This window comes from Dryobates pubescens, chromosome 4 (genome assembly GCF_014839835.1).
Source record: "Dryobates pubescens isolate bDryPub1 chromosome 4, bDryPub1.pri, whole genome shotgun sequence".
In the NCBI taxonomy this organism is placed as follows: domain Eukaryota; kingdom Metazoa; phylum Chordata; class Aves; order Piciformes; family Picidae; genus Dryobates; species Dryobates pubescens.
Genome location: NC_071615.1, coordinates 11265075 through 11282626, shown reverse-complemented (window position 1 = coordinate 11282626; position 17552 = coordinate 11265075). Strand labels below are relative to the sequence as shown.

Below are 17552 nucleotides of genomic sequence, written 5' to 3'. Positions count from 1 at the left end.
CATGCTGTGCAGGTCACTTTGTATGCCAATGGTACCCTGGGGTCCATGAAGAAGAGTGTGGCCAGCAGGCTGAGAGAGGTTCTCCTTTCCCTCTAGTCTGCCCTGCTGAGGCCACATCTGGAGTACTGGGTGCAGTTCTGGGCCCTCCAGTTCAAAAAGGACAGGGACTTGCTGGAGAGGGTACAGGAAAGGTGTTTGAAAGCCCCCTGGGTGTGGTGCTGAAGGACATGGTGCAGTGGTGGAAGCTCAGCAGCAGTGGTGGGAGCATGAGCTCTGGGTGAGCTTGATGATCTCAAAGGTCTCTTCCAGCCTCAACAGTGCAAAGATCCCCTCAGAGCCCAGGGATGCTAGGAGGCTGCCAGCTGTGTGCTGGCTGTGTGGACCCAACAGGCAGCTGCCAGAGCCCATCTGTGGGACCTGCAGAGAGCTGAGCCCCACGCCACAGGGCTGGGGGAGAGCTGGCTGTGGCTGGAGGGGGGAAGAGAGGCAGGAGAACTTGCTCACCTACCGGTAAATGATGCCTTTGCTCTGCAGGAAGAAGAGCCCAATGGCAATTTCTGCTGCATAGAATCTGAAATGAGAGGAGGGAAAGGCAGAGGGCAATGAAAGGAGGTGAGTCAAAATGGAACCTCCCCAGCCCCATCACACTGAAGGGAACGTGCTGGCCATACACGACCAGAGGGTGAAGACAGCCACAACGTGGGACCCCCAGGCAAGTACCAGGCAGTGACACAACTCCCTCTGCAGGCATCAGGCAGGGATGTGACCTTCCTGCTGGGGGCCAGCAGAGGACTGTCACTTCTTGTGACACAAGCTCTCATTAAGGAGAGCTGGAGTCTGGGGTACTGAGTGCTGGTAACATGGCTAGGGAAGTCACTTGTCACTTCAGGGAAGCTGAGGAGGTAAAAGGCACTACCTCTGCTTTCTCCAGAGAACATTCTGGGTCTTGGGAGGAATCTGCCTGGGTCACAGAACCACAGAATGCACTGGGTTGGAAGGGACCTTCAAAGGTCATCCAGTCCAAACCCCCTGCAGTCAGCAGGGATCTCTGCAAGTAGAGCATGTTGCTCAGAGTCCCATCAAGCCTGACCTTGAAGGTCCAAAACACCTCATCAAAGCCACCCAGGGGATCAAACCCACCTGAATTCTGCTCATTGGGGTTTTTTAATTAAGCATCTGAAAGCTCTGAAGACACAGTACAGGAGCAGGAGCCAGCCCCCACCGGCTCATACGCAGCTCGGTAACCCCAGCAGAGGAGCCAAAGACTCACCATTCCTCATACACCCTGGGAAGGACACAAGGCAGGCCAGAGGTGTGCTGGCAGCAGAGCAGCTGGCAGCTCACTGGGTGCTGCTGCTCCCTCCCAGGAAGCCTCCAAGCCTCCCTACCAGGTTCTTTTAGGAGGCTCAATGATGTCACCTACCGAGGAGCGCGACGCGCCCCAGTGACGAGCTGGAGGCACCGGCACCCTCGGGCAGCAGGCACAGAACCCTCCTGCACCTTCAAGTCCCTTCTGCCCTCCCTTTGGGCGCCACAAAAGCCTGTGGCTTGAGCTCCATGAGAAAGGGACCCCAGATACCAGCCCTGGAGGTGCCAGAGCAGGGCTGCTGAACTTACACAGCGTGGGGCTCCTTAAACCTCCCGACCTGCTGGATCTGGTACATCAGGTCCCCCCCGTTGACGTATTCCATCACGAAGTACAGGCGGTCCTGCAGGAGCAACACCACACACACTCAGCAGGGGGGCTGCAGGGGGCAGCAGGAAGGACCAAGGCACCTGCCAGGGCTCTATTCTTCATGGCAAACATCATAGAATCAATAAGGTGGGAAAAGACCTCAAGGATCATCAAGCCCAACCTGTCACCCAGCACCTCAGGACTGCTAAACCATGGCACCAAGTGCCCTCTTGAACACCTCCAGGGATGGGGACTCCACCACCTCCCTGGGCAGCACATTCCAATGGCCAATAACTCTCTCTGGGAAGAACTTTCTCCTCACCTCAAGCCTAAACTTCCCTTGGCCCAGGCTGAGACTGTGTCTTCTTGTTCTGGTGCTGCTTGCCTGGGAGAAGAGACCAACCCCCTCCTGGCTACAACCTCCCTTCAGGGAGCTGTAGAGAGCAAGAAGGTCTCCCCTGAGCCTCCTCTTCTCCAGGCTAAGCAACCCCAGCTCCCTCAGCCTCTCCTCACAGGGCTGTGCTCCAAACCCCTCCCCAGCTTTGTTGCCCTTCTCTGGACACCTTGCAGCATCTCAACATCTTTCCTAAACTGAGGGGCCCAGAGCTGGACACAGGACTCAAAGTGTGGCTTAAGCAGTGTTGAGCACAGGGCAGAATGACCTCCCTGCTCCTGCTGGTCACACCATTCCTGATGCAGGCCAGGATGCCATTGGCCTTCTTGGCCACCTGGGCAAACTGCTGGCTCATCCCTGGAATCCAAAACATCCCAAGAACCCAAAACATCCCAGGAACCCAAAAGGCATCCCTGGGCTTGCCCAAGCCCTGAACCACAGAAGGGAAGACACAAAGCTTGGAGCCCTGCCAGAGCTTCAGCTCTGCAGTGTTCTAGAATAATTCATGACATTGCCCCTCATTTCCTCCTTAAGTCAATCATTAAATCCTTTCAGTTGGAGAAGATCCAAGAACATGAAGTCCAACCTTCAACCCAGCACCACCATGGCCATCAAACCCTGTCCCCAAGTGCCATGGCCACACATTGCTTGAACACCTCCAGGGATGGGGACTCCACCACCTGCCTGTTCCAATCCTTGACCACTCTGGCAGCAAAGAAATTGTTCTCCAACCTGCCCTGGAGGTTTATCACTAAACTTCCCCTGCTTTCAAGACACCAAGGCCAAGGAGCCCAGAAGATGTGCAGATGTGTTACCATAAGAAGGGCTAGGGAGCATCTGGGGTCCTCAGCTCCTCCAGCCCAGGAGCAGCACAGCCTGGCCATGCACAGGTCACCCTGACAGCAGGGTGACCTCAGAAGAATCCAGTGTGGCACTGAGGAGGCAATGAGGCCATCTACACATGATGCTGATGGGATGGAGGGGAGATTTCTGGCTCCTCAGATGGTTGGGAGTTTCAGAGCAAACCCCTCTGTGACTGCCTCTGCCAAGGCACCAGTCCAGCTCAGCAGGAGGCATGGGGCCCAGCAAGTCACCTCCTGCAGTCACCACCACACCAGTCACCCTGTGACAGCCACTGGGGAGCAAAGCAGCTCTGTGCAGCTGCTGCCTAAATATATCCCTTGGCTGCAGGGAGGAAGGAGATTGAGGAGATGGTCTCTCAAAGCAGCCAGCTGAGCGCCAAAAGCAGGAGCTGAGCTTTCCTCATTTGGGTGGAGAAGAGAATGCTTGGGAGGGGAAAAAACTGTGATGAATAAAGCAGGCAGATGGCTAGGCAGGCTGTGAGACAGGGCTGGGCATGCAGAGCTGTCCTGGCTCTGGGCTGCAGGGTCTGAGCATGGAAAAGTCCTCTGCAGAGCCTTGCAAGGAGCTGGCACCACACCTCCCTCCTTGGGCAGCTCCTGGGGCTCCTTCCAACACCACCCTCCTGTTACAGAATCACAGACTCACAGAAAGGATCAAACTGGAAAGGACCCTCAAAGGTCATGGTGCCTGTCCCCCCTGCACTCAGCAGGGACACCTCCAACTGGATCAGGCTGCCCAGGGCCACGTTGAGTCTGATCTTGAATGTCTTCAGGGACGGGGCCTCAAACCACCTCCCTGGGCAGCCTGCTCCAGTGTCTCACCACCTCACTGTGCAGATCTTCCTCCTGGTGTCCAACCTAAACCCTGCCCCCTGAGGGTCCCTTCCAACCCAATGCAAACTGTGAAGCTGTGAACCATCAGAGAAGCTAAAATATGTGACCAGAGCAGAAGCTGCTGCAGCTCCATCCACAGAGCTACCCTGCAGCCACCCCAAGAGACACTGGTCCTGCATAACTGGTGCCACTGGGGCCCTGGAAGAGGACAGGTCACAAACTCAGCACTGAAGCCAAGTGACTAAGATCCACTTTGCAATGCCTCAGGCTCTCCTTGCTCAACGTTCAGGGCCCACCCAGCAGCTGCCCTTTGCCCAGGGGCAGGGGTGGCACCAGCACTCACCATGGTCTGAAAGCAGGAGTGGAGCTGGGTCAGGAAGGGAGGCTTCCCAGAGAGAGCCAGGACACGTTTCTCCACCATGGTGCACTCCACATCATCATCCTGGATGACAACATCCTTCTTCAGGATCTTCACAGCATACAGCTCATCTGTGCCCTTCCTCTCAGCCAGCATCACCTGCAGGAGGAGAGCACAGGGATCTGCATTGCTCCATGGCCAGCAGTTCAAAGTCACAGCTTGCTCATCATCCCAGGGCTCCCAGCAGAACCCTGGAGAGACATTTCTGCTGCAGAGAGCTGCCAGTGGTACTTCCAGGAGGGGGCAGGAGCCTGGAGTCTAACAAGTACCACATCTCCTTCCTGGCCACAGCATCACCTTGAGGAGCCCAGCCCAAGGATCTCTGAGCCACAGATCACCTGACCTAAGGGTCAGGCCCTGCTTTGGCACCCTCAGGGTGCAAACAGCATTGGAGGGAAGCAGCAAGAGCTTGAGCAGAGAGCCCATCAAATGATGAAGTGGCAGAGAGCCAGTAGCTAGGCACTGCCATGCAAACAGCAGCCAGCTTTTCCCTGCCTCACACCCACAACACACACTGATCAAAACCCCAGCTCCTTGCTGGTCCATCACCCACCCAAGGCTGCTCTCACCCAGGGGAGTCCATCTAAGCCCCCATTTCAAACCAGCTTCACCCATCTGCAGGCTGGGTTATCACAACACCTGGGCTGTGCTGCTTCTGCTGCTGCAAACCTCCCTTGTTAATCCCATGGGGGATCCCCAGCCCCAGCACCATGCTCCAGCAGCAAGGGCTGCCCCTCAGGCTGCTGGCAAAAGGAATGGGCTCTGAAAGCACCTTTGCTTGCCCCTTCCCCTCCTCACACCCCTTCTCTGGCAATTAATTCCTGTTTATCTGCAAGAGGCTGCAGGAATCCCCCAGCCACGACAGGAGCAGCAGCTGGGGGGGTTGGAAAGCAAATCAAAAGCAGCCAACATCAACAGGGTGGAACTGAGGAGCAGTTCAGAGCTTGGCAGCCTGGCAGAGGAGACACCAGTGGGTCTCACAGAGGACTTCTGAGGCAGGCTTTGTGTGGAGCCTGCAGCTCTGCCCTCCCTGATGACTCTGAGCCATTTCAGGTCATTGCCCCCATTTCTCCTCACTGCTTTTACAGGAGTTGAGATCCAGAGAGTCACCAAGCAGAGGTGCTAAGGAATGAGGCTGGCTGGGAAGTGCTAAAAGCAGAGAGGCTTTGGCCACTGGAAGGTGGTGGAGAAAGAGGCCCCTGAGCCTGGAGAAGAGCAGCCCCAGAGGGGATCTGAGCAGTGCTCAGCAACAGCTAAAGGCCCCAGCTGTGCCAACTGCTGCCTTCCCCAGGCAGAACATCTCCCTCCCCATGCCACCAGGCACAGCTCCTGAGGGCTCTGATGAGACACTCAGGACCTTCAAAGAACCCTGAGGGCCTCCCTGAGTGCTCTTGGGCTGAAGATGTTGAGGCAGAACCGTGCAAAGCTGCAGCTTCTGAGCTGCTTTCCAAATCAGAGAACTTCTCCACCCCCCTAAACCTTGCTGCCTGGCTCCGTGGGACTCCATCTGCCAGCTGGCTCTCTGGAAAGCAGACTGCATTCCCTTTTTAATGGTTTGGTGCAGAAAAGGCTGAGATTTAAATGCTTTGGTTCCTGTAATCCAGAGTATTTCTTTGGGAATGCTCCAGCAGAGAACTGGAGGCACTCTGCTGGTGAGTGTAGAGAGCGAGTTCATCACACCCCATGAGGCCAACACCTAGGTGCTCCTGACCCTGGAGAGCCACAGAATCCCAGCATCCCAGCATGCTGGGGTTGGAAGGGACCTCTGGACATCACCCACTCCAAGCCCCTGCCCAAGCAGGGCACCCACAGCAGCCTGCCCAGGATCACAGTGGCCAGGAGGGGTTGGAAGCTCTCCAGACAAGGAGACTCCACAACCTCTCTGGGCAGCCTGGGCCAGGGCTCCAGCACCCTCACACCAAACAAGTTTCTCCTCCTGCTCAGATGGAACCTCCTGGGTTCCAGTTTGTGCCTGTTGCCCTTTGTCCTGTCCCTGGGCACCCCTGACAAGAGCCTGGCCCCAGCCTCTTGCCCCTCAGCCTTTAGCTGTTGCTGAGCACTGATCAGATCCCCTCTGGGGCTGCTCTTCTCCAGGCTCCAAGCCCCAGGGCTCTCAGCCTTTGCTCCTCACAGAGCTGCTCCAGGCCCCTCAGCATCTGCAGAGCCCTAATCACAGAACAGTTTTGGTTGGAAGACCTTCAAGATCATCAAGTCCCACCAGGAGCCCAGCACTGCCAGGAAGTGCTGGAAAGCAGCACAAAGCAGCAAACCTGAGCTGCTGAAGCCAAAGGGTTAAGAGGCTCCTGCCTGAGACAATGCCCTGACCCAGGCTGTTTATCCTCCCAAGAGCTCTCAGAGCCTGCTGGGACCAGCAGCAGGGCCTGGGAGGAGGGATGCTGGCAGCACACAGCAGAGCAGCGGTGCCAGCCCCGGAGAAGGCTGTCAGTGCTGTGGCTGTGCCCAGCTGCTCCACACTCCAAGGGCTGGGCATGTGCCAGGAGTCAGCCTGGTAGCTGGGTTCCTCTCCCCAGGGATCTCTGCCCCTCTGCCCAGCTCCTCTCAACCAGCTGGCACCTTCATGTAGGTGCAAAGCAAGCAGGTAGCAAAGCACCTCCTGCAGCAAGGCCTCACAGTCAGGCACCTTCTGCTGTGCCACCTTGGTGGCACTGTGCCACCTTGGTGTCCCCATGGACAGGCAGAGGGATGCCAGGGCTGCAGGAGGGAGCTGTCTCTGTGCCACCTTGGTGTCCCCATGGACAGGCAGAGGGATGCCAGGGCTGCAGGAGGGAGCTGTCACTGTGCCACCTTGGTGTCCCCATGGACAGGCAGAGGGATGCCAGGGCTGCAGGAGGGAGCCGTCACTGTGCCACCTTGGTGTCCCCATGTCAGGGGACAGGCAGAGGGATGCCAGGGCTGCAGAAGGGAGCTGTCACTGTGCCACCTTGGTGTCCCCACGTCAGGGGACAGGCAGAGGGATGCCAGGGCTGCAGGAAGGAGCTGTCACTGTGCCACCTTGGTGTCCCCACGTCAGGGGACAGGCAGAGGGATGCCAGGGCTGCAGGAGGGAGCTGGGGGAACGCTGCCAGGCGCAGGCACACGTGAGGGTGAGGCTGCATCCAGCCACAGAAGCCAACGTGCTGCTTTAATCAGCACCAATTAGCATATTTATAACATTCTGTTCCAGGGACAGTTTCTGTCACACATCCCTTACATAAGCCACCAGCCCCACTGAAGACTTTGCTAATGTTGCTCAAATTAAAAGAGAAAAGAGGTGGGGGAAACCACAACCAACAGCACTGCCAGCTGCCAGGCACAGACCTGGAAAGGCACTAGGAGGGAGAGGAGAGAAGAGGAAGGGAGGGAAAACCACATGGGAGCAGGGATGTGTGAATGTGATTGAGTGACAGCAGCATGGGCACAGGGCACTCCTGCTGCCCCAGGCTGCCAACCCACAGCAAAGGGGCAAAGCACAGAGGAAGATCAGCCTCCCCCCACCCATGGCAGCATCACTGGCACAGGAAACACAGTAGGCTGATTCTACTGGGGACCATCAGGAAGGCCTCATCCTCCTCCTGGCACAGATGTTTTGGCAGGTCTCCAAGCTCTTCACCTTCAGAGAGGGAGCAGACACCCATCTGGAGAGGCAGGGAACTCCCCAAGCTCAAGCACTAGCAGCAGAAGCTGGGTTCACTCCTTGTGCTCCCCAACTGACAGGTGAGCAGCACTCCCTGGAGTGTCACCAAGTGATGGGGGAGCATGGGTGAGAAATTCCTTCCAGTGAGGGTGGGGAGACACTGGGACAGGTTGCCAGGGAGGTCACAGATGCCCCCTCCCAGGAGGTGTTCAAGGCCAGGCTGGATGAGGCCTTGAGCAACCTGGGCCGGTGGGAGGTGTCCCTGCCCACGGCAGGGGGTTGGAACTGGAGGAGCTTTAAGATCCCTTCCAACCACAAGCAATCTATGAATCACTCCCTGGCATTCCCTCCTCACCTCTGCCACCCTCCCAGGGGCTGGGCCTGAAGGCAGAAGAAGATTCCCTGCAATTAATGCAGTTCCCTAGTCAGGGCAGTGTGGGACCAGCCAGCCCACCAGCAGCCACCAAGCTGGGGCAATGCCTCCCTGCCTGCCCTGAGCACTGGAACGCCTAGAGGAAATCCTGACAAGGTTGGCAAGCCCCCAGGAGAAACAAAGGCTCCAAATCACATCAGTGGTAGGAGGATGAAATTCTCTTACCACTCAGAACCAGTCTGGAAAGGCAATTAAAATGTTCATTTACACTGGTAATTGTCACAGGGGAAAATCATAGAAGCAATAAGGTTGGAAAAGACCTCAGAGATCATCCAGCCCAACCTGCCACCCAGCACCTCAGGACTGCTAAACCATGGCTCCAAGTGCCACATCCAATCCCCTCCTGAACACCTCCAGGGATGGGGACTCCACCACCTCCCTGGGCAGCACATTCCCATGGCCAATCTCTCTTTCTATTAAGAACTTCTTCCTAACATCCAGTCTGAACCTCCCCTGGCACAGCTTGAGACTGTGTCCTCTTTTTCTGGTGCTGCTTGCCTGGGAGAAGAGACCAACCCCCACCTGGCTACAACCTCCCTTCAGGTAGCTGCAGACAGCAAGAAGGTGTCCTCCCTCCCCACCAAAAAAAAAGAAGAGAGCTTTAAAGCCCCAGCACCCATCCTGCTTCCCAGGAGGGACCATCTGATGATGGCGATGGTCTGAGCAGACACCTTCAGGCCTTCAGCTGTGCCACAGCCCAGAAAGGAGCCACCCCGGGCTCCCATTCCCAGTGCTGCCAGCCAGAGCCAGGACAGCCCACACTGCACAGCTCAGAGATGCTCCAAAGGAGGCAGAGAGGAGAAAGGCTGTAGGAGGAGGTTGTACTGCACCTTCCCAAAGCTGCCTTTGCCCAGCACCATCAGGAAGTTGAAGTCCGAAAGCTTCATCCGATCCCGGCTCCCGTTGTTGTCGAACTTGGAGATGGCATTTGTGGTCTTCTCATCTGCAGCCTTGGACCCTGCTCCAATCTTGGCCCTCTGCAAGGATGGAGATAGGACAAAAGGGAAGCAATTACTGAGAGGAGTGTAGAGAAAGCTGAGGAAACCAGCGAGTGGTGCTCCCCACACCCCAGCCTCACCAGGTCAGCGCTGGTGAGGCCACACCTTGAGTCCTGTGTCCAGCTCTGGGCCCCTCAGTTCAGGGAAGATGTTGAGGTGCTGGAAGGTGTCCAGAGAAGGGCAACAAAGCTGGGGAGGGGTCTGGAGCACAGCCCTGTGAGGAGAGGCTGAGGGAGCTGGGGTTGCTTAGCCTGGAGAAGAGGAGGCTCAGGGGAGACCTTCTTGCTGTCTACAGCTACCTGAAGGGAGGTTGTAGCCACGTGGGGGTTGGTCTCTTCTCCCAGGCAAGCAGCACCAGAACAAGAGGACACAGTCTCAAGCTGTGCCAGGGGAGGTTCAGGCTGGATGTTAGGGAGAAGTTCTTCCCAGAAAGAGAGATTGGCCATGGGAATGTGCTGCCCAGGGAGGTGGTGGAGTCCCCATCCCTGGAGGTGTTTAGGAAGAGACTGGATGGGGTGCTTGTGCCATGGTTTAGTTGATCAGATGGTGCTGGGTGATAGGTTGGACTTGATGACCTCAAAGGTCACTTCCAACCTGGTTAATTCTGTATTCTGTATTCTATTCTGTCAAACCTACCCTGAGCTACAGGAACCTTCTCTGTGAGTGGGACACAGGTGGGCACCAGGCAAGTTATCAGCTCCAACACCTTGCCCTGTTCAGCTGCTTCCCAGTTAATCTCTGTGAGAGCAAAATTCCAGCCTCCCAGCATGGTGGGGTTGGAAGGGACCCCTGTAGCTCACCCAGTCCAACCTCCTGCCCATGCAGCAGCACCCCCAGCAGCTTGCCTAGCATCATGATGGCCAAGGGGGGCTGGAATCTCTCCAGACAAGGAGACTCTACAACCTCTCTGGGCAGCCTGCTCCAGGGCTCTAGCACCCTCACACCAAACAAGTTTCTCCTCCTGTTCAGATGGAACCTCCTGGGTTCTAGTAAGTGGGAACCACAGCTCCATTAGCCCTCTCCCTGCAGCCAGCAGGACACAGCACTGTGCGTGCCCAGGGAGCTGCCCCACAACATGCTCTGCATCATCCCAGGGGCACAACAGCGCCTTAAATAAGCTTTTCTGTTGTTGGTGATGTTTTTTTCCCCTCCTCAAAGCTGGTTCCTGTCTCTCACCTCAGCAGAACAGGGCCAGCTGAAAGAGACAGAGATGTGGTGCCGAGGGTTTAGCACCGGACTGGGCAGCGTTGGACGCTGCTCGGATTCGATGACCTTAAGCTGCCTGTTCCACCCCAAACGATCCTCTGGGTCCATACATCCCAATTTATGGAGGCAGAACACAGGGCTGCTCACCCAGCCCCCACCTCAGAGAAGACTGGGAGGGGATTTAATACATGTTTATAAATATCAGAGGGCTGGGGGTCAGGAGGGAGGGGACAGGCTCTGCTCCGTTGCACCCCGGGATAGGACAAGGGGCAATGGATGTAAGCTGCAGCATAGCAGGTTCCACCTCAGCACAAGGGGAAGCTTCTTTACTAATAGAATAGAATAGAGTAGAACAGAACAGAACAGAACAGAACAGAACAGAATAGAATAGAATAGAATAGAATAGAACAGAACAGAACAGAATACCCAGGTTGGAAAAGACCTTTGAGATCATCGAGTCCAACCTATCACCCAGCACCATCTAATCAACTCAACCATGGCACCAAGCACCCCATGCAGTCTCTTCCTAAACACCTCCAGGGATGGGGACTCCACCACCTCCCTGGGCAGCACATTCCAGTGGCCAGTAAGGGTCACAGAGCACTGGAACAGGCTCACCAGGGAGGCTGTGGAGTCTCCTTCTCCGGAGCCTTTCAAGGCCTGTCTGGATGCGTTCCTCCGTGACCTGAGCTGGATTGCATGGTCCTGCTCAGGCAGGGGGGTTGGACTCGATGATCTCTTTGGGTCCCTTCCAAGCCCTGACATCCTGTGATCCTGTGAGCTCCACTGCTGGCTGACACTGAAGGGAGCTGCCCTCCTGTGCCAGTTCAGGCTGGAGGGTGGAAGCCACAAAGCCTCTGAAGAGCCCAGCCTGGCCAGCGGCTCTCCTCCCGCACCGCCCAGCAGCCGCAAGCACAATCGGGCCAGGACAGAGCCTCACAACCCCGCCACGTTTTCAGCTCCAAGCCTCCTGGCTGGCTGGCCCCTTCCTCCTGGGGCCAGGGGCTGTGTCATGTGCAGGAGCAGGCGTTGCAGCAGCCACCCCCCGACGCTTGCTGCCTTGCCTGGGCGAGCTCTGCGGCAGCGCGGGGCTGGCGCTCGGCTCAGCCTAGCATGAAATTCCATTAACCCGCTTCCAGCAGCTCAATTTGGCTGCTGATGGCAGCTCCTCCAGATAGCAGCTCCTCCAGATAGCAGCCTCCCAAGTAATCTCCCAGCCTCTGCTGCTGCTGCTAATTGGTTCTGGCGAGGTTCTCCACGCTGTCAAAATCCCCCCGGCAAGGTCACCTGCGGCACCTGCGCACGGGAAGGGAAGGGAAGGGAAGGGAAGGGAAGGGAAGGGAAGGGAAGGGAAGGGAAGGGAAGGGAAGGGAAGGGAAGGGAAGGGAAGGGAAGGGAAGGGAAGGGAAGGGAAGGGAAGGGAAGGGAAGGGAAGGGAAGGGAAGGGAAGGGAAGGGAAGGGAAGGGAAGGGAAGGGAAGGGAAGGGAAGGGGGTCTCCAGGCTTTGCCAACAGTCTAGGAAAGATGTTGAGTTGCTGGAAGGTGTCCAGAGAAGGGCAACAAGGTTGGGGAGGGGTCTGGAGCACAGCCCTGTGAGGAGAGGCTGAGGGAGCTGGGGTTGCTTAGCCTGGAGAAGAGGAGGCTCAGGGCAGACCTTATTGCTCTCTACAACTACCTGAGATAAAAAGAGGAGTGATTGAACAGGCTCAGCATGGAGCTTGGCTGGAAGGGGAAAGGTCTTTGCAAAAGAGAGCCCACACCACGAGTCAGGGAGATGTGAAGATCATCATCACCCAGGTGAAGCCTTCTGCTTTTGCTGGGGGGTGTCTCTAGTGTCTCCCTCAGTGAGCACAGAACCCCTCTGACCTGCTGTGAATGCCCTCCTGATGCTCACACCGTCTCAGCACCTCGTTGAGGTCTGCAGCTGGAGCATGCCAAGCACTGCTCACCACATTTGTCACAGAGAGCTCTTGACCTTCCCCATCCAGCTCCATTTGTCAGCCTTAATTGACTACATCTGAATTCCTGCAGCAGCAGCTGATGGTCACATCCATCAAGCTGTCCAAGGAAGAGGCTGATAAAGACCCAGCAGAGCTGGCAGGGGGTGCAGCACAGGGCTTCACGCTCTGCTTTTGTCTCAGGATGGTTTCCTGCCAAGCCTGGGATGTGCCCACTGCAGCAGCAGGACCTCAGCCAAGAACAGCACCTTCAGAAGGGGCCCTGCTCTGCCTGGCAGCTCCATGAGCATCCACACATCTTCTGTGTCATCCAAGCTGACCCCTCAGTCCCTTCTGCTGGGTGCTTTTGTGGTGTGAAGGCACAGAACAGAGAATTGTTTGGCTTGGAAAAGCCCTCGGAGACCATCCAGTCCAACCATCAAGCCAGCACCACCACGGCCACTGAACCATGCCCCCAGGTGCCATGGCCACAGGTTTCTTCACAGTATCACACAGTATCACAGTAACTAAGGTTGGAAGAGACCCCAAGGATCATCAAGTCCAACCTGTTCCAACAGACCTCACAACTAGATCATAGCACCAAGCGCCACGTCCAATCTCCCCTTGAACACCTCCAGGGACGGCGACTCCACCACCTCCCTGGGCAGCCCATTCCAATGACGAATGACTCGCTCAGTGAAGAACTTTTTCCTCACCTCGAGTCTAAACCTCCCCTGACACAACTTGAGACTGTGTCCCCTTGTTCTGGTGCTGGTTGCCTGGGAGAAGAGACCAACCCCCACCTGGCTACAACCACCCTTCAGGTAGTTGTAGAGGGCAATGAGGTCGCCTCTGATCCTTCTCTTCTCCAGGCTAAACAATCCCAGCTCCCTCAGCCTCTCCTCATAGGGCTTGTGCTCAAGGCCTCTCACCAGCCTTGTTGCCCTTCTCTGGACACGTTCAAGTGTCTCGATGTCCTTCCTAAACTGAGGGGCCCAGAACTGGACACAGTACTCAAGGTGTGGCCTAACCAATGCAGAGTACAGGGGCACAATGACCTCCCTGCTCCTGCTGGCCACACTATTCCTAATACAGGCCAGGATGCCATTGGCCTTCTTGGCCACCTGGGCACACTGCTGGCTCATGTTTAGGCGGGTGTCAATCAGCACCCCCAGGTCCCTCTCCGTTTGGCAGCTCTCCAGCCACTCTGACCCCAGCCTGTAGCTCTGCATGGGGTTGCCGTGGCCAAAGTGCAGCACCCGGCACTTAGACTTATTAAATGCCATCCCATTGGACTCTGCCCATCTGTCCAGTCGGTCAAGGTCCCTCTGCAGAGCCTTTCTACCCTCTAACTGACTAACATCTGTTCCCAACTTGGTGTCATCTGCAAACTTGCTGATGACTGACTCAACCCCCTCATCCAGATCATCAATGAAGATGTTAAAGAGGATGGGGCCCAGCACTGATCCCTGGGGGACGCCACTGGTGACTGGCCGCCAGCCGGATGTGGCACCATTCACCACCACTCTCTGGGCTCGGCCCTCCAGCCAGTTCCTAACCCAGCACAGAGTGTTGTGGTCCAAACCACGAGCTGACAGCTTCTTGAACACCTCCAGGGATGGAGGACTGGAATGGGCTGCCCAGGGAGGTGGTGGAGTCACTGCCCCTGGAGATCTCCAGGAAAAGCCTGGATGAGGCACTCAGTGCCATGGTCTAGTTGATTGGATAGGGCTGGGTGATAGGTTGGGCTGGATGATCTTGGATGATCTTGGATGATCTTCCAACCTGGCTGATTCTATGGGGACTCCACCACCTCCCTGGGCAGCCTCTTCCAATCCCTGACCACTCTTGCAGCAAAGAAATTCTTTCTCATCTCCAACCTAACCCTCCCCTGGCTCAACCTCAGGCCTTTTTCTCTCAGAACAACTGAACCCTGCACTTCCAGCTCCTAGTGAATCCAATCCTTCTGCCTTAACTTGCCCTTCTGCAAACCCCAATGAAATTAGAGTAGAATAGAATAGGATAGAATAGAATAGAATAGAATTAACCAGGTTGGAAAAGACCTTTGAGACCATCAAGGCCAACCTATCACCCAACACCATCTAATCAACTAAACCATGGCACCAAGCAGCCCATCCAGGCTCTTCCTAAACACCCCCAGGGATGGTGACTCCACCACCTCCCTGGGCAGCACATTCCAATGGCCAGTCCCTCTTTCTGGGAAGAACTTCTTCCTAATATCTAGCCCAAACTTCCCCTGGCACAGCTTGAGAGTGTGTCCTCTTGTTCTGGTGCTGCTTGCCTGGGAGAAGAGACCAACCCCCACCTGGCTACAACCTCCCTGCAGGGAGTTGTAGACAGCAAGAAGGTCTCCCCTGAGCCTCCTCTTCTCCAGGCTAAGCAACCCCAGCTCCCTCAGCCTCTCCTCACAGGGCTGTGCTCCAGACCCCTCCCCAGCTTTGTTGCCCTTCTCTGGACACCTTCCAGCACCTCAACATCTTTCCTAACCTGAGGGGCCCAGAACTGGACACAGGACTCAAGGTGTGGCCTAAATTTGCCCTTTGGCTCAGCCATCCCAGCTGCCTATCATCCTTGGGCTGCTCTTGCTCCTGGCTCTCCATGTGGCTTGTGCTGGAGGAACTGTGCAGCTGGAATGGTCCAAGGAGTGAGCAGGTCCCTGCTGAAAGCCCCCAGCCTGGCATGGTGCCATGGCCCAACCTCTTGCAGATCCACCACAAACTTCCCCTTCCCATCTGGTCCTTGTTACTCATTGCATGCAGCCAAAGCATTGCTGGGAAGCTTCAAACCTTCAGAGGGACTTTTGGTTGCAAAATGCAACAGAACAACTTCAAGAGGTGGTGTCCCACAGAGCCTCAGGGAGGACCAGCCAAGGGCACAGGCCCCCAGGAGAGGGTGCAAAGTGGGAAGAGGGAGGAGTGAGGCTGTAACCTGTTTGGTGTTCCCTGAGCTGCTGGAGGAAGAGCTGGCAGGGAGAAGCCCCTGCTAAGGCCATGGCAGGCAGTGAGCAACCCCCTGAGTCCCCAGGAAACATCAACTCACCTCAAATTTCTGCCTCAGCTCCTCATTTCCTTCTTCTCCCTCGGGAGGCACCGGGACGTTGAAATACTCCCCCTCCTCCTGGCTCAGCAGCTTAAACCTGGAGAGAGAGGGACAGGGAGAATGCTGGGTCAGGATGCAGGGGCAGGGAAAGGCAGGGCCATGGGCAGGCTGGATCTCATCTCACACTCTGAGCACAGCTCTGCCTCTGCTCTCCCACCACCCAGGTGACCTTTCCCCATGGTTACAGGACCCCTAAAACCTCACTCCTCCTCTTCTCCAGGCTGAACACCCCCAGCTCCCTCAGCTGCTCCTCACCAGCCCTGCTCTCCAAACCCTTCTCCAGCTCTGTTGCCCTTCTTTGGACCTGCTCCAGCTCCTCAATGTCCTTCTTGGTGTGATGGGTCCAAAAGTGAAGGCATGACCTCAGTACCTCAGTCGTACCCAGTACTGGGAGATGATCCCTGGCCTGGTCCTGCTGGCCACACACTCACTGCCACAAGCCACTGGCAGCATGGCCACACTCTGCCTGCAGCCCCAGCATGGGTGGGTTTCCCTGTGGGGATGCAGACACCAGGCAGGATGAGGTGGATGTTGCCAGGACCACCCTCACCTCTGCCCTCTAAGTGCCAGGGCAGGTGGTGGGTGCCCTGGGTGGTGCCAGGTGCTGGATGGGCAGGATAATCACAGAATCCTAGAATGGTTTGGGTTGGAAGGGACCTTAAAGATCATTTAGTTCCAAACCCCAGCCATGGGTAGGGGCACCTCACACTAGATCAGGCTGGCCACAGCCTCATCCAGCCTGGTCTTAAACACCTCCAGGGAGAGGGCAGCCACAACCTCCCTGGGCAACCTGTGCCAGTGTCTCCCCACCCTCACTGGAAAGAATTTCTTCCTGCTGTCTCATCTGAGCTGCTAATTTCTCCTCCTCTTCTGCTTTCAGTGAGCCATGAAGAGCTTCCATGGAGGGGACAGCCAGAGGCTGGGCTGTTTGCTCAGCTCTTGCAATGCAGATCAATGCTGTGCAGGGTTTGGGCTCACACAGCAGCTGTGTTGTCACAAACCACCGCTCAAAGTATGGCCCCAGCCCTTTTCCTGCTCCCAGCCAGCTCTCCTCCATGCCTGATGGAGCCACATTGGGAATTCAACCAGAAAAGGCTGGGAAACACCTGGAAGATGATGCCCACCTTCTCCTGATGCCTACATAGCATCCCTGTGGCTGTGCCTGCCAGTGGCATGGAAAAGCCTCCTGAGCTCCCAACCCTGCAAGGGGCAGGAGGATGCACAGAAGGTGAACACAAAACCAGCCCACACTGGGCACTCAGGTGCTGTGCTGGCACCAAGGGACACCCCAGAGCCCACCACAGCAACAGCCATGGTCACCAGCCTGAGAAGTGGAGCTGTGGCACCTTACACCCTGGGCAGTGTGCTGGGCTGCCACATCTTGTGGTCCTCAGGGCCACAGGCTAGCACCTGACATGGAAGAGTTAGAGAACAGTTGGACTTGATGGGCTTGAAGGTCTCTTCCAACCAAGGTGATTCTGTCTCCCACCAGGGCTGCCACAACTTGCAGCATTTCCCACCAGGGCTCCAACATCTTCCCCCACAGCCCAAGGGATCCAGGCTGTACAAGGAGATCCCCACTGCCCACAGCACTCTGAAAACTCTTCCAGCTCTTACCATCCATCAACTCCTGACTTCTGCAGCTCAGAGATGCCAAAGGACAAGGAGCCCATGAAATCATTCCTGCTGGTCAGATCCCAGTCCCAGATCTCCACAGACAACCTCCTGTCTTTGTCTGCCTCTTTCAGTTGGCTGGAAGAGAGAAAGGACACAGGGGAGGTTTTACTCTGGAGGGCCTTGCTGCAGCCCCCTGCCCCTCCACGCTCCCCAGAAGGTGGATGCCAAGGGAGGGGGTTGGACTTCAGTGACCCCTGAGGACTTCAATTTCCCAACCACATCCATTTCAAAGGCAGAAGACACAGCTCCTGCCCTCAAACAGCTTTAACCAGGGGGCAGGGGCAGAGCTTTGAGTCTCTCTGAGTCACCACAAAGAGCGGTTCCGAGTTCCACCAGCTCAGGGTCTCTGAACAGCTAAAGCCA

At 56.4% G+C, this 17552-nt stretch overlaps 1 protein-coding gene across 2 annotated transcripts in view; it reads right to left on the bottom strand.

The window, feature by feature from the left end:
• The window catches only part of PRKCB (protein kinase C beta), a 123106-nt gene that overhangs the window by 16680 nt on the left and 88874 nt on the right, over window positions 1–17552 (bottom strand). For both annotated transcript variants that reach the window (XM_054180544.1, XM_054180545.1), the window contains exons 7-12: window positions 17130–17264; window positions 15453–15549; window positions 9082–9228; window positions 4110–4283; window positions 1618–1709; window positions 509–571 (exon numbers count right to left, since the gene is read on the bottom strand). In XM_054180544.1, coding sequence (XP_054036519.1) covers window positions 509–571; window positions 1618–1709; window positions 4110–4283; window positions 9082–9228; window positions 15453–15549; window positions 17130–17264 — 708 coding nt within the window. The remainder of the gene's footprint in view (window positions 1–508; window positions 572–1617; window positions 1710–4109; window positions 4284–9081; window positions 9229–15452; window positions 15550–17129; window positions 17265–17552) is intronic.